The sequence below is a fragment of the Dendrobates tinctorius genome, unplaced genomic scaffold (genome assembly GCF_039654945.1).
Source record: "Dendrobates tinctorius isolate UK_male_01 unplaced genomic scaffold, ASM3965494v1 ptg000187l, whole genome shotgun sequence".
In the NCBI taxonomy this organism is placed as follows: domain Eukaryota; kingdom Metazoa; phylum Chordata; class Amphibia; order Anura; family Dendrobatidae; genus Dendrobates; species Dendrobates tinctorius.
This window is the reverse complement of record NW_027361854.1, coordinates 3,239,802-3,256,724: the sequence shown is the minus strand read 5'-3', so window position 1 is coordinate 3,256,724 and position 16,923 is coordinate 3,239,802. Positions and strand designations below refer to the sequence as shown.

Sequence of the window (16,923 nt, the reverse complement as noted above, 5' to 3'; positions counted from 1 at the left end):
ACAATATTCCAGTAACATGCCATAATATAAGAATAACCCTTTAGGTATAAGCATGTAACTATATTATATGAACATGATTACCTATTAACAATTCTCTGCTACAAGAAAAAATAAAACGAAACTCCACAATTTGATAAAAGCAAAAAGAGGAGTACCTGTATACCATATGATACTTTCATTATTGCTAAAGTATATATCCTCTTCAATGTGCCAAGCAGAAGATTTGTTTTCTGTCTCAGGATATTGTTTTTTCCCCCTACCATATTCGTTCATAACCATGGTACGGAGGTAAATAGTCCATTTCCATATAGGAGAGATACATAATGTAGTTTACAGTAATTATTGCTTTAATCTTGAAGAGTGTCCAAAGCACTCTCTGCGATTCAAAGACCTTCGGACAAATCTAGAGACTAATCTTCCATTGGCAATAGACAAAATGGAAATGGGCATAATACAAGCTCAGTGTTACTACAAAGTCTACCTCTATCAGGGTATGTTCACACTACGTTTTGTTGTTTTTTTTGTTTGCTTTTTTTAGCAAGTTTGTGCCGGAAAATGAACTCTAAAAAAAATAAATAAATGCAAAGATTCCTATTCATTTCTGTGGAACAATGACTTGCTGTTCACATGTCCAGGCTCTTGAGCATCTTATACCCACTTCAGGTTTCCAGAAACACCAAAATGTTTTAAAAAAAAGGGGATCTGGCCATTCTTCCGGCATTCTCTGTACTCCATACTTCACAGCAGAAGCCAATGGGGAGAATAAAGAAAAGAATTTCTGGAAAACATTGAGGTGATTGAGAGTTTCATTCATTTCTTAATGGATGTCAAAAAAAAAAAACTTCCAAAAATCGCCCCAAAAGCCTTAACTGAAAATGGCAACGAAAAGCATTAATAAAATGCTTCAAGAAACGTTAGCAAAAAAGTTTAAAAAGAAAAAAAATAAAATTTTGGTGTTTCCCAAAGTAATTTCTGGTCTGCGGGAAAGAAAAAACAAAAAAAAAAACAAAAAAAAAAACCATACACCTCGTATGAACTTACCCATACACATTATCTTGTGGTCTTCAGCTAATTACATTTGTCTCTGTAGATGGGATCTTTTTCCCTCACTGAAGTGCTAATGATCTGGAAATTAGATCACCAATATTAGATGTCACTTCTTTTCCCATGAAATTACAATTGAACATGGACTGAATGGAAAACAAAGAAAACATGAAACGCCTTGTGTGTCCCCTGGCGGTCTAGCCACTGATGGATGCCATCTCTTCTACAAGTCCAGTTCAAGGTCCTCGATCTCTTCCTCTAATGCTTTCCTCCTACCTAGCTTTTCTAGCTGCTCTTTGGAAGCCTGCTTTATCTCCCTGGAGTCTATTTTCTGCTGTAGGTCCTCAACCTGACGAAGCTTCTTACGCAGGTTCTTGAGTTTCTTGGCCTTCTCAGCAGCAGCGTTCTCACCATTTGCCGTGTCCTTTTGCGCCTCGGTTTCTGAAATGCTAATCTTCTCCATGTCCTGCCTGGCCACTTCCACTGCCCCTCGCTCTCCTTTTTCTTGCTTCCTTTTTTCTTTGCGCTTCATATTCCTTTTGGCCGTTTTAGATAGAGGAGTGCTTTCCGTCTCTGGCTTGGTGGACTGTTGAGTTTTGTTAGTTGTTGGTTCAACGTGGCTAAGTCCAGGGGGAAGTGAGGGTTTGCTTTTGAAAAACTTGACATACTTGTTTTCATACCTGCAAGAATAAGTACACAATCAAATTAAGGACTGGTCTCACCGTAAAGACACATCTTTTCTCTTCGCACATGTTGGTGATGGGGGTTTGTACTGTGGTGTTTTTACAAAATGTTTCATGTTTTCAATTACAGAATTATTCAATTTCACACACACAAAAAAACACATTTATTGTTATTGTGTACAAAATTGAAAACAGCAGGATATTGTTGTGCCCTTATGTTCTTTAGGAGTCAATAAAAGGTTTTGTTTTTTGTTTTTTTGAGTTGGGGAATACTACTTTTGTTTATAAGCTGGGCCACACTTGTCAATGGGCTGTGACTGGCATTAAAGCACAGTCACATTCATGTAAAAATAATTTTGAAGCAGGATTTCCCAATGTCAAATTCAAAAGTATTTATACATGCATGAAGTTCGTTCACAGACAAGTCCAGCAATACCTTTACACAGGGCCGGATTTAGACAAAGTGGGGCCCTAAATGCTCACATATTGCACCATCACACAGACATTTCTGTTGTATTTACAAGCGCTGAGTTCAGGCCAGTAAATGAGCGTGATCGACAATATACAAGTCATTCGACGCATGTTTCCCTGCCACTTTAGAGTATGTTCACATGTTCACTAATTGGCAGCGCTTTGGACGCAGCACAGGTCCACTGTATCCAAAGCGCCGCCGGCTACTGAACTAAAATTAATCCGCATGTGTTCATTGAACCATGCGGAATCGCTGCGTCCAATACATTGTACGCGAGTCTCCACAAGATAAATTGACATGCTGCAGTTTGGCAAGACGCTCCGCATGTCCGTCACCGCGGGTGAGCCGCAGGCGTCTATGCATGCATAGTGGACATGGGAATTCTTGAAATTACATCCACTATGCTGTAATATCTGGGCGCTGTATGCAGCGTCCAACCTGCATTGTTACTGACCGTGTGCACCTACCCTTACTCCAGCTATATAGTAAAATGCACTCCCCATAGTCCTTGATACAGTATAATGCAGCAGCCCCTCAGAGTATAATGAGGCCGTCTCAGCGTATAACACAGCTCCCTTAGAGTAAAATTCAGCCAGTGCCACACACACACACACAAACTATAATGCATACACCCACACACTATAATGCATACATACACACAATACTTACCTCTCCTCCTCCTTCCCCCGCCCGCTCTGGCTTCTGCAGCACATCTGATCAGCTCCCCTGCTGGCACACGCTGCTGAGTCAGAGGCAGAGTGATGGGAGAGGGAGCGCTACATGACACTCTCTTCCATCACTGCTTTCAACTGTATCAGCATCTACAATGCTGATTATTATTATTTATATAGCACCATTGATTCCATGGTGCTGTACATGAAAAGGGGTTACATACAAAATACAGATATCATTTACAGTAAACAAACTAACGATGACAGACTGATACAGAGGGGAGAGGACCCTGCCCTTTCGGGCTTACATGCTACAGGATGGTGGGGAAGGAGACAGTAGGTTGGTGGGTTGCAGCAGTTCCGGTGTTGGTTGAGGTGATATCACCGGTAGTGGTGAGAGAGAAGGAGGTAGCGGGGTCATTGCAGGCTTTCTTGAAGAGGTGGGTTTTCAGGTTCCGTCTGAAGGATCCAAACGTGGTTGATAGTCGGACTTGTTGGGGCAAAGAATTCCAGAGGATAGGGGCAATTCGGGAGAAGTCTTGGAGGCGGTTGGGTGAGGAGCGAATAAGTGTGGAGGAGAGAAGGAGGTCTTGAGAGGACCGGAGATTACGTGAGGGAAGGTATCGGGAGATTAGTTCAGAGACATATGGGGGAGACAGGTTATAGATGGCTTTGGAGGTCAGTATTAGTAATTTGAACTGGATACGCTGAGGGAGTGAGAGCCAGTGAAGAGATTTGCAGAGGGGAAAAGCGGAGGAGTAGCGAGGAGAGAGATGAATTAGTTGGGCGGCAGAGTTAAGGATGGACTGGAGAGATGCGAGGGCGTTAGCAGGGAGACCACAGAAAAGGATGTTGCAGTAGTCGAGGCGGGAGATGAGGGTATGCACAAGCATTTTAGTAGATTGAGGGTTGAGGAAAGGATGGATTCTGGAAATATTTTTGAGCTGGAGGCGACAGGAGGTAGAAAGAGCTTGGATGTGCGGTTTGAAGGAAAGGGCAGAGTCAAAGGTTACTCCGAGGCAGCGGACTTCCGGTACTGGGGAAAGTTTGATGTAATTAATTGTTATAGCTAGGTCGGGTAAGGAAGATCTGTGAGATGGAGGAAAGATGAGGAGTTCAGATTTGTCCACATTGAGCTTGAGGAAGCGAGAGGAGAAGAAGGAGGATATGGCTGATAGACACTCTGGGATTCTGGACAGCAGAGAGGTAGATCTGAGTGTCATCAGAATAAAGGTGGTGCTGGAATCCGTGGGACTTTATGAGTTGCCCCAGACCAAGTGTATAGATTGAGAAGAGTAGGGGTCCTAAAACAGAGCCTTGGGGGACTCCAACAGAGAGAGGGAGGGATGAGGAGGTGGTGTGGGAGAGAGAGACGCTGAATGTGCGGTTGGAAAGGTATGAGGAGATCCAGGATAGGGCAAGGCCTTTGATGCCGAAGGAGGAGGATCTGTAGTAGGAGGCAGTGGTCAACTGTGTCGAATGCAGAGGACAGGTCTAGAAGCAGGAGTATAGAGTATTATCCATTTGATTTGGCTGTAAGTAGGTCGTTAATAATTTTGGTCAGGGCTGTCTCAGTGGAGTGATGGGGCGGAAACCAGATTGTAGATTGTCAAAGAGCAAGTTAGATGATAGGTGGGAGGAAAGTTCAGCGTGGACGTGCTGTTCCAGGAGTTTGGAAGCGAATGGGAGCAACGATATTGGGCGATAGCTGGACATAGCGGTTGGGTCGAGGGTTGGCTTTTTAAGGATAGGCGTGACTGTGGCATGTTTGAAAGCAGAAGGGAAGGTACCGGACGTTAGTGATAGGTTGAAGAGGTGGGTTAGGGATGGGATAAGTGTGGTGGTGAGGTTGTAGAGGAGGTGGGATGGGGTCGAGTGCACAGGTTGTGAGGTGCGATTTGGAGAAGAGACGATCAAGCTCCCCTTCAGTGATGTTGGAGAGTGAGGTTATTGGTCTGGTATACAAAGGGGTTGTGGTGGTTGAATGATGAAGACTTGCCTTGTTTGGTCAATCTTGTTTTTGAAGTGTGTGGCAAAGTCCTCGGCAGAGATGAGGGAGGTTGGAGGGGGCAGCGGTGGGCGGAGGAGGGAGTTAAACGTTTTGAATAACTGTTAAGTTGAATGTGCGGGTGGGAGAGATGGGGCGGGACCGGGCCCCTCTTACTCAAGGGCCCCATAGCAGCTGTGTGGTGTGCTGCTCTTAGCGGCACGCCACTGGCTGGGGGCCCCTAGGCAGCTGCCTGGTCTGCCTGCCCCCAACGCCGGCCCTGCCTTTACATGATCAGTTCATTCCTCTCTCACTGAGAAAACACTGCTTTAATGGATATGCAAATTAGGCTGAAGAGCTATTTGTAGATCACCTCTGTCATTTCAGCTCTACTCCCTACTCACCAATGCCTCCTCCTGCTTGACAACTCCATTGCCTGAAGTCACACAGCTGTGATTTAAGCAGGAAGGCGCAGCGATGGGCGGGAAATAAAGATGGAGGGAGAGAGGTTTCAGATTTACCATTGCCTCATTTTCACATCAATTCAAACTGATTTTTCAGTAACGTACTGACCATGGAGTGTTGTTGCCAGACTTATCTTTGAAAGAGCAACATATGTATGAAAATAGTTTAAAGTGTGAAATCCTGGTGATGGTTCCCTTTAAATGGACATTACAGCATTACTACTACACAACATTGGAGGAATAGAATAACATATCCAATGAACTTGCCCCCCCACTGCTAGACCCTTGCAGATCCAATTATTTGTACAGGTTTATGCATGTGTCTAGAAGCCAGCAGGTGTAGGGGTATATATATATATATATATATATATCTATCTATCTATCTATAGGAATGGGCAGGTGATGCTACTAGTTATAGTGGTAGCCCATGTGTCACCACTACAGACAGCGACTGGCTGCAGCAGTGTCAAATGTCCATAAGATGGGAACAAGATAGCCTTGTTACAGTTTCAGAGTGAGTCAATCTCCTGGTGACAAGATACACACCCAGAGGCTCTGCCCCCATGTTGAGTGACTTTGAGTCAAGTATCTTACCTAAGGGTCCCGTCACACACAGCGATCTTGCTAGCGAGATCGCTGATTTTGTGACACATAAGCGATCTCGCCAGCGAGATCGCTGTGTGTGACGAGGATCAGCGACCGGCCCCCCTGCCGGCTATCGCCGATTGTGCTCGAGCGGACTGGGCCGTTTTTCCATCGCTGGTCTCCCGCTGCCCAGCACGCATCGCTGCGTGTGGCAGCGAGAGACCAGAGACGCTGGTTTCTAATGTAAACGTCGGGTATCCAGGAGCCGCACGGCTCCTAGATACCCGATGTTTACCTTGGAAACCAGCGTGTACGCCGGTTTCCAAGGTAAACAGCGGCTATCCAGCAGCCGCGGCACCTGGATACCCGAAGTTTACATTAGAAACCAGCGTCCAGCGTCCCTGGTCCTGATCACTGGGGCTGTCTATGTGACAGCTCACTATCAGGCCACTGATACATAAAAACAAAACAATCAGAGACTCAAACAAAAAGATTGAAAACATACCAATAAGCAAACAATTGCTTCGACCCAAAAGAAAAATAATCTGGACTTCTCAAAAACTCAAGAGTAAAGTCCATTTTTTTTCTCTCCTTTTTACAAAACACATGGCAAGAGAACAAGATTTTCTGAAAAAAAACAAAACAAAAAAACCCCCTCTGTATGGCTTTCTGCATTACTGTTGTGCACATGCTCCAGAGGAGACTCTTAACATATTTATAAGTTTTTCTTACACCATTTAGACATATTAGATTGTTTTAAACTCTGTGCATTTTCATTTTTGGTTGCAAATCATAGTACTTTTAGGTATATTGGATATGGAACGACCGATACATACACAGGAACTTCTTCTTGAGGTACGTAGCCCTCCTTCACTTTTCTCTGCTTCCTCCAGGTGCCATCGGGGCGTTGGGTAGCTGCGATGTACTTCCCTTTTATTTAAGAGGATGCAAAAAAAAAAAACACATGTTACACAATAACGCATTTGTATAATTATGTGCATTATTACATAGATATTAAAACGATCTCTAGCATCCGTCTATTTCAGTACATTTGAAGGGATTGTGCAATGTCTTGCAAATTCCACAAATGAGGAATGGAGACACCCCGAGGGCAAAAAAAAAACAAAAAAAAAATCCTCTGCCGAGAATGCGAAAAGACCATGAATATTTAACACTTTAGCGCAAATGGACGTAACCGTAGGTCTCCACTGGGGCGGAGAACGCTCAGGTACCCCATTGCCCAACGTCAAAAGGAAAAACAACATTACGGCTCTGTTAATGCGACAGTGGGAAAAGAAAAAAGTATTTGGCTCATAAATACCGAGGTAAAATACTCCCCAAATACTGACTGTGTGCACATGGCTTTACATATCACAGTGCCAGTGACGCGGGAAAGATTTTATCACATGAACAGAAAGCAGCGCTGCCTGTCGTCATTCCCCATCGCAGGAGCTTTATGGCTCCACTTTTGTCATTAGTAAGCCATTATCCTTCCTCTGATCAGGTAACCACTGAGGTACAATTATTACTTCACTCCAATTTTCTAGAGTAAATATATTGTAAAGATGGTGTTTGATGGAAATGCCTAATTTCTGAAGCCCTTTCAGCTTTTTTCACATTTTAAAGTGTCTGAGAACAATACCAGGTCCGTTAGGAGCTCCCCCTGTGAGAAATTCATTAATAAGACGTGCACCATAGATCTCCCCAATGTCTGACCCACTTTATGCATAGAGAAAACACAGGGACTTGGGCTACGTTCTCACGACGAGTATTCAGTGTGTTTTTGATGTTGCAGATTTTCCACAGCATTTCTACCCCAGCTAAATTAAAGAAGTTTTTCACTATTTAGACAACTTCTGATTCCCCACGCTTGGCCCCGATAACATAATAAAGCTTATACTCACCTCCCGTGCCACCGCCGGTTCTCCCCAGGGCTCTTGAGCGGTGTTGCGACACGTGATCCCAGCACCCAATCAGCGCTGGCGTCACTGTCCCCGCCTCCTGTCGAATTGAACATGAAGAGGAAATGACATCAGCCGTAGCCCAGGCTTCCTCTTCATGTTCAATTTGTTAGAAGGCTGAGGCAGTGACGCCAGCGCTGATTGGGCGCTAGGGTTACATGTCACAACAACTGCACGAGAGCCCTGGGTCCACAAGTGCCGACACGGCTGTAATGGCGCCATAACAGGAGGGGAGTATGAGCTTTTTTATTTTATCAGTGCCAAACATTTGCATCAAGTAGTAGGCAACCTCTAAGTTACTTGCCTTTTTAATTACATTTTTTCAGAGCAGTTTTTTTTAGGATGCCATGTTTTATATACAGCTACTGAGTTTTGGATACTTCCTATTATTTAGCGCTGATAAAACATTATTGATAACGTCCCATGTGGATTACATGTGATTTTAGGGTTCAGTCAGACAGTTTTTCACTAAAGCATTTATACCCGTGATAGTCTATGGGGCTGTTCCCATATCAGTGATTTTTTGGGGACAGAGTGGTAAGTGCAAAACCACGCAGCCATGTCCAATAGTGATCCGAGTGTCGGCTAAAACTCTGCAATGAAAGTCTATGGGTATGTGGAAAAAAAAAACTAAATTGGACAGCACTTGGTCCAGGATCTCTCTGTACTTTTGTATTTCTGCTGTGGAAATGCAATAAAAATGCCTATACTACCTCCCCCCCATTTGTGGATTTTCCTCATCATATTTAAGTCTAAGGGGAAAATCCGCAAATAAAACGCATATTAACCACAAGAGAAAGAAATTGACCGCAGGTAATTTACGCTGCGTAGAAAAAAAAAAAAAAAAAAGAATACAGCGAGTATAATATCTATATAAATCCCATTCACTTTGTTGGAACTACAATACACCGCGCTTTTTACCCATGAAAATATGCATCAGAAAAAACACACCCAATACTCAGTGTGGGAATTCAACCTTATTCAACACAACAGTTTCCAGAATTGCACACAGAACAGTGGGCATGGAGTTAGTTTTGGGTGGGGTCAGATCAGGGAGAAATATCTCCAGCTAAAAAAGAAAATTATTATTAACCCCTTCCAGAAGTACATGTGCACTAAACGCTGGGAAGTGGTGTAAGGCTGGAGTTAAGGGCCTGTCACACTAAGAGATATCGCTAGCAATATCGCTATAACTAGTGACGTTATAGCGATATCGCTATGTCTGATACTTACCTACGACTCGCTCCCCTGCTGGTTATCGCTGATCGCGCAAGATCGTCCTGGACTGTTTCTCGTCGCCAGCTTCCTGCGGCGCTTCCTGCTGTGACGACGAGCGACACGTGGAGCCGGACGGGAGGACGCAGGATCGCCTGGTCCCATAGGCCTCTTTCACAGTTCCGTTTTTTACAATCAGTCAAAATCCGCCAGGTTTTGAAAATTTTCCCCCATTGACTTACATTATTGGCGGATTTTGACGGATTGCCGTCCGTTGCATCCGTTTTTGTGAGGATCCGCCATAATGTTGCTGTCCGTTAACATCCTCAAAGATTTCCAAACGGAGCTTGCAACGTTTTTTTGGCCGGCGGATCCTCCAGACACTGATTTAACCTGATATTCTGTCTGGGTGCCGGACAAAAAAAAAAAAAAAAAAAGAAAAATTCTCTCTCTCTCTCGTCCAGCGGTTCCTTTAAATTTCCTCATTTTGCGGATCCGGATCCTGTGGCATCAGTTCACATCAGTTAAGAACGGATCCGCTTCTCCGCCTTTTTGGCGGATTGTAACTGACACAAAAAACTGAAGTGTGAAAGAGGCCTTAGTAGCGACCCCCATCCCCAGCGATGTCGCTGGTGAGATCTGTCTGTGTGGCAGCTCACTAGCGACCACTTAGCGATGTACCAGCCATCCTGACCGCGTCATATTGCTGATCGGGATCGCTGGTACATCGCTAAGTGTGACAGTACCTTTAGACTAGCGTATGGCATCCGATGAGAGAAGATCAAATATGATATGCTAACGACCCTCTGCTCCTGCTCTGCTGCGAGTGGGACCGAGTGTTATGCAACTATCCTCGCACACAGAGAGGATCGGAGCACAGCTGCGGAGGAGGCAGAGAAACTAATTTCTCCATCTCCTCCATTGCCGGGGTCAGCGTATATCGCACAGCACTCGAATGAGTGATGTGCGCTTTGTCACTCGCACCCGTAGACTTATATGTGTGAGAGTGAGCCGAGACTCGGCCGAGTGTCGGTGCCAATCGCAGCATGCTGTGATTGTTCTTGCATGCCAGTTCGACATAAGAAAATAATCACAGATGTGATCAGCCCCATAGAGTAACACTGGGTCGAGTACTAGGCCATGTTTTATTTAGTGTGACTTGCCTAAGGAACAGGCTCAAGAATTGTGCCCGAGCCATACAGGACAGGCAGGTGCCAGTTGATTTATACAACCAACACCAATCTCTTACAGCAGTTGTTTTATTGCTTACAGTCATGGCTGAAAGTGTTGGCACGCTTGAAATTGTTCCAGAAAATGAAATATTTCTCCCAGAAAATTATTGCAGCTACACAATTTGTTATACATGTTTATATCCTTTATGTGTATTGTAAAAACACACACAAAAAAAGGGCAAATTGGACGTAATTTCACACAAAACACCAAAAATGGGCCGGGCAAAATTGTTAATATTTGGTTGCACATCCTCTGGAATAAATAAAATCAATCCCTTCCTATAACCATCAATAAGCTTCTTGTACCTCTCAGCTGGAATTTTGGGCCACTCTTCCTTTGCAAATAAAAGACTGACTGGCACCTCCAAGCCAGTGTGAATAGGTGCATACCATGACCAGCTACCTTCATATACAATATACAAAAAAGGTTGCACTCCATCGTGCTAAAGAATGTCAATGTGGAATACATGAAATATGAATAGCAATATGGTTTCGGAATATTAGGGAAAAAAAGATGCTTTGCACAAAATTTGGCCAAATTATGCCCGCCCATCAACCAACATTAAGGTGGTCTCAAAAACTGATGGGTTCATACAAAGTAACTACCTCTCTTAGGTCGGGATCACACATGCGAGAAACAAGGCCGAGTCTCGGATCTTAATACTCGGCACTGCCGCCAGCACTCGGGAGCGGAGCGTTCAGCTGCATGTTTTGCTATGCGGCCGCACGCTCCGATCTGAGTGCCGGGTATTAACATGCGAGACTCGGCAGTGTTTCTCGCATGTGTGATCCCGGCCTTAAAGGGGTTGTCCGGACTTTTCACATAATCTCAGTACATATCTGGGCTGCAGAATTATGACAATAAGTAATTTACTTTCTGTCACTAGTTTGCACGGATTTCTAGATATTCTGAACAGAACGTCCAAGGGGGGGGGGGGGTGTTATGGCATTGAAATGATAGCTAGTCGTAACCTCCTACTCTACTCCAAACATGCCCTCTATAGCAACAACCCCACCCTCCATAGCTACAGGCCCTCCCCGTCCACAAGAAGCAGCCCTCATCACACAGTAACGAATTCTTCCCCTCCAGCAGCCTCAGTGCAAAGAGCTGCTCCTCCCCCAGACACACACAGTTATCTATATCTATGGAAAGTGAAGCCAGTGAGGAGGAGGGAAAATCATCCTGTATTCTAATCTGCACAGGGGATGGCAGTCACTGATGTAATCTGTTGTGTGACAAAGCCTCTGCTGTGTGACTGAGACAGCTCTGTGTCACTGATGTCTTCACACAGCAGCAGACACCTCATCATTCTCCACTGCTCTGCCGGTAATCAAGGGAGAATGATGAGAGTTGTATTCAAGTCAGAACAGTGATAGCAGGCGACAGCTGATGGGACTATTACTCCCATCACCACAGTTCTAGCTCAGTGGCTTCACAGCAAATCACCATGAGAAATTCCACTTGCCCCTGAAAGCTGGAAGAGCTGGCAAAGCACCAGAATTGGCACATCTAGTAGATGTGCCTTTTCTGGGAAGATGCCGGCTGCTATTTTTAGGCAGGGGGGGGGGGGGGGGTGTGTCAATATTAATGGCCCCTTACCAGGCTGAGAATAGCAGCTCCAAGCTGTCTGCTTTAGCAAGGCTGGTTGTCAAAAATAAGGGGGACATCACGCCGTTTTTAAAAAAAAATTGCTTATTTCATTTGATAAAAAACAGCGTGGGGACCCCTCTGTTTTTGATAATAGCCTTGTTGAAGGTGACAGCTGAGGGTACCCCCAGCTGCGACTTTTGCCAGGCTGGTTATAGAAAATACAGAGGAAGCCATGTTAGGCTTTTTTTAATTTATTTATAGCGCAGGAACCAGCTGATGGGAGTATTCATCAGCTGCTACTGCTGTCACTGTTATTATTGGCAGCAGGTGTAGGCTGATGGGAGTAATAGTCCCATCGGGTGCCGCCTACTGTCATTGTTATCTCCCCTGCTCATGCTGATCATCGGCAGAGCTGGGGAGAAGGATGAGAGCGGTCTTCAGCACCCAGCGCCAGGGAACAGCGCTTACTGTACCGCTTCCTCTCTGGCGCCCGTCCGTGCGGTACTGATGCAGCATGTGTGCCGCAAGTATTACACACACGGACACCCATCACTGGTACCGTTTTTTTCCCGGTACCAGAAAAAAAAAAAAAATACGCGTGAAACCTAGGAGGCATTTAAGTGGTGCGTTTGAATGACAAGCTTATTCTGGAAACCACAGGATACAAATTTAGTAATATTAAAGGGGTTGTCTCACCTTCACAGATTGGAGCGCACTGCTCCCTAGCCTCCTGACTTCTTGCTTGCTGGGGTTGGTGCTCTACTGCCTGCCTTTTCACACTAGTAGCAATGTTCACCGCTTGCATGAAATGGCACTTCTCTGATGCTTCAATGCCAAAGCTGCTGGCCAGAAAAGGACCTAACGGTGCACTCTAATGTTCTGGCCAGGTCCAGAGCAATGCTTACAAGCGCTACTGGAAAGAGCTTGTAAGAACCAGTAACCTAAGCTTCAACAGTAAATTAGGAAACTAAAAAAATCCCTTCACTCTAGAAAATGGAGATTTTTAATAACAAGTAAACTGCAGAGTTGTTTAATTTACACATACTTTGCAATTTTACCATAAAGAACACGAGAATAAAAGTATATTTATATTAAAGGTTTATGTTCTCTCTTTTCCATTTGTCAGTGTTTCCTGTACGTTAGCACGTGTGAGATCTCCAACACACGCTCCCTGTAAGTATATCGATTTCTCCATAGCATTGTATTGTTACATGGATTGAATTTCATTTCATTGAACCTGCCCCTACAAACAACAAGAAGCACATCATTTATTTATAGGATCCTCAGCACTTTAGTTCGAATGGAGCGTGGCGCCAGCCACAAATACAAAATAAAGAAGAAACGAAGAGGAATTCATTAAGGCTGGTCATACACGTTAGATAACCCAATGTGTAAGAAGGCCTCCCCAAAGAAGATAACGGGTTGAGGGAAGAAAAAAAAAAAAGAAAAAAAAAAGAAAAAAAGATTAGGCATGTTGGATATCATCATGCCCGATCCAAGAATGCAGGATTGATAAATATAAGATATGCTCCCATGGTGAGGTTGTGTCTGATGTCCGCTGCGGTAGGATCCACAATGAATCAACGTGCCAGGAAGGCGGATTTACTCTGCGCTGCTAAATTTCAGACAAAGATCCAGGGACCAAGAAATGTTAAAAGTGGTTGATAACGCATTTCAAAGTCAACAGCCTTTGTAGTCGTCCTGAAGAAGGAGTCTGTTCACTTTGAAACACGTTATCAACCATTTTTAACATTTCTTGGTCCCATGATCCTTGACTGGAAATTCAGCAGTGTCACACTGACCATCAACACTTAAAGGGGTTGGCAGAAAGGTTCATATTTTCTGTACATAAGTTAAAGGGGTATTTTGGAACCATTTTATTTGTTATGGGACCAAGAACTTACAAGCAGGTAGTTCATATCTGCTTCTTCTGTCTGGTGCAGATCTCTGCTGGCTCAGACGGCTCCTGCAGCTTATGGTGACGTCACATCAACAGAGCAGCGGCTTCTCTTCCACTTTGTTCTGTTGATGGAGTGTGACAGCTGATGTCATCATGCCTAACCACAAGAAGCCGGCTCCCCGCAGCGAGCGCCGACTGTCAACGAGCATAGTATCGGCAGTGACGTCCCTTCGACAGAGCAGCCTGGAAGAGGAAGAGCTGCTTTGTTGACATGAAGTCAAAGGGAACCGTCGGCAGAAGGAGTTGTCTGTGGCTGCTTTGAGCTGGCAGTGGTTGGAGATGGGCAAAACAGGCAGGCAGTTGGCAACTCCCTGCCTATTAGTTCCTAACCCCATGTGGAGAAAAAAAGAAACTAGTACCCAATAACCCCTTTAAAAGGTAGCATCCAGTCATTTAAAATGGATGGCGCTGCGCTTTACATCTAGTGGTGGTACAGCAAAATATTACAGTACGAAAGTGCTGAATGGGGGAGGAGGAGTCTCTGACCCCTGCTGATCTAATACTGATGCCATCAATTATGAATGTCTGGATAAAGATGTGTCCGCACTTAACCCACATGTACAGTGGAGCTTTCACCACCATATACTGTAATACCGCCATATTGCGCTCTACTATCCAGAGGGTTACTGCACCGTGCTTATGCAGTTCTCTAGAATGGATCACTATGGTGGATGGATGGCTAAACATTCATCCTGACTGTGGCTACTGCCGGGACATCAGGGCACAAGCACAGTATGTACCTGGTGTAACCTACGGAAAAGGGGTCGTCTCAAGAAAACAATCCCGTTTCATCTGCCATATTAGATCGCCGGATCTGCCCCTGAACATCCCGCCACGCAGCAGATAGCTCACTGCTGCTTCTCCCATCCAATAGTGTGCAGTGACTTTATCATGAGGCAGATTGGGAGCAAACAACCCTTTAAATGAAACAAAGTATAGATTTTGGTCAAATCTGGGACAACCGAGGCCCTCACATTCTCTATAGAAACATCATTACTTGTCAGATCGGCCAAAGAGTGAGCCCCATTACTGCTAATAAGGGCCGGAGGAGACCCCTCCACAATATCATATGCTGGCCCCAAATCCCTGCAAGAGACCCCCACAGCCTGCACGTGGGCCATACTATACAGAATGCACACATATATGCAGGCAGCACAGGGGGCGCCGGGGCTCTCTGCAGCAGCTCACCACTCATCACACGCTGCAGCGCCACCAGCTCAAACCCGTCCTGGAGCTGAACCACAAACCGACCCATTCACACCGCCCCTCTCCCGCTGCAACACTCACCGGACTCATCGGTCACATAGGGAGTCGCCATCTTGGTCCTCTCACCACGTTTCCTTCCGACACCTGCTTCCATGACGTCACCGATGGGACGAAGGAGGGAGGAAGGAGCTGCTGCAGCGGAAGGCGGCGCAGGATCAATGCCGGCTTATTACACGGGCATTGGTTGATACTGCAGAGAACAAAGCAGGCGCCGGAAGCGGACACGTGACAGGAGCGAAAGAATCCCTACACCGCTATCTAATAGGAGCCGACTGTTTACATCACGTGACAACGCGGCACTCCGCCCACTGGTACGGAAGGATAAGCAGACCAAAAAGGCTGTCTTTGTGTCGCCATTTTACTTTATTTGCAAGCAGCACGAAGTTGGAGCTGTTCAGTTGTGTTGTGAATGAGAGCAGTCACGTACAGCCGTGTAGTCCTGTATTATGGGTTTCCTCACTGGGTCCTCTTTTAATGCTGCAGTTTTTCCTCTTAGGTTACGTTCACACGCTGCGTTTTTGATGGTTTTTGTTCAAATTTTCAGCTCTGTTTTACAGTACCAGCAAAGTATATGAGCTTTCAGAAACGTCATGCACACAGCTTGTTTTTTCTTCCTCAGTATTTTGTGTAATACCTTTCTTTTTGCGTAATGCAGCGTGTCACATTCGGCATTTTTGCTTTTCTGGTACAAAAAAAACCCCGCAGGTATCGATTTTTGATGCAAAAACCTGATGGAGTAGAATCAGATTTTTCTTTATGCACTAAACGTTATCAGCGTGCACAAGAGACAATGTATCCTGACAAAAACACAGGAAAAAACACCAAAAACTGAGCAAAAAAAAAAAAAAGCATGAAAACAAAACTTGCTTTTTTTCTATCACTTCATTGGGGACACAGGAAACTATGCGTGCGTGCTGCTGCCACTGTATGGCGGCCAGGGTTGTAGTCTTGGCAACGAGCTGTAGTGTTCCCACACCCTGGCACCCCACAGATGAGATTAAGGCTATGTGCCCACGCGTTTAAATCCGGACACTGAAAATCAGACTCCTTCCCAGAAATCGCACGTTTCTTTCCCCGCGCGATTTTACCGCGATTATGTTTGCGATTTTCACGTGCGATATTCAAGCACTTTCCAAGCGATTTGAAGCATCGCTTGGAAAGTGATTGACAGGTTGGTCACACTCGTCAAACATAGTGTTTGACAAGTGTGAGCAGCTTTTTACTATTGAGGCCGCCTATGCGGCATCAATAGTAAAAGAAAGAATGTAAAAAATAATTAAAAAATCGGGGTATATTTACCTTCAGACGTCCCGCGCTGCCATCCCGGGCCTCAGCGTTCCCAGTAATGCCTTGCGAGACCTGTGATGACGTTGATCTCGCGTTGCTATAGCGATCTCACGAGACCACGTCATCAAAGGAGCTTGCCGCAAGGCATTACTGGGAGCGCTGTGGCCCAGGATGGCAGGGCGGGACGTCGGAATGTAAATATACCCCGATTTTTTATTTTTTTTACAGGGGTATGGTACCCAGGGCCTGGAGGACAGTCTCCTCTCCTCCACACCGTGGGTACCAACCGCACGAGACGCTTAACTTCACGCATGGTGGGAATAGCCACATGCGGGAAGTAAGCGATTCTCATGCATTCCTATGGGTGCGGAATCGCGGCAATTCTTTGCGATTCCGCACAAAGAATGAGCATGCTGCGATTTTTTCCGCGATGCGATTCCGCCGCGGAAAAAAGCGCAGCATTAGCACAGCATGTGCGGAATGCCATAGGAATGCATGGGGGGCG

At 45.3% G+C, this 16,923-nt stretch overlaps 1 protein-coding gene across 1 annotated transcript; it reads right to left on the bottom strand.

The window, feature by feature from the left end:
* Window positions 1-300: 300 nt before the first annotated feature.
* Window positions 301-15,378, bottom strand: PYM1 (PYM homolog 1, exon junction complex associated factor). Its single transcript, XM_073552233.1, has 3 exons — window positions 15,153-15,378; window positions 6,743-6,836; window positions 301-1,724 (listed from the first exon to the last, which is right to left on the bottom strand). The coding sequence occupies exons 1-3, from the start codon at window positions 15,223-15,225 to the stop codon at window positions 1,268-1,270; spliced, it is 624 nt and encodes a 207-aa protein (XP_073408334.1). The 5' UTR covers window positions 15,226-15,378; the 3' UTR covers window positions 301-1,267.
* Between the last annotated feature and the right edge of the window lie 1,545 nt (window positions 15,379-16,923).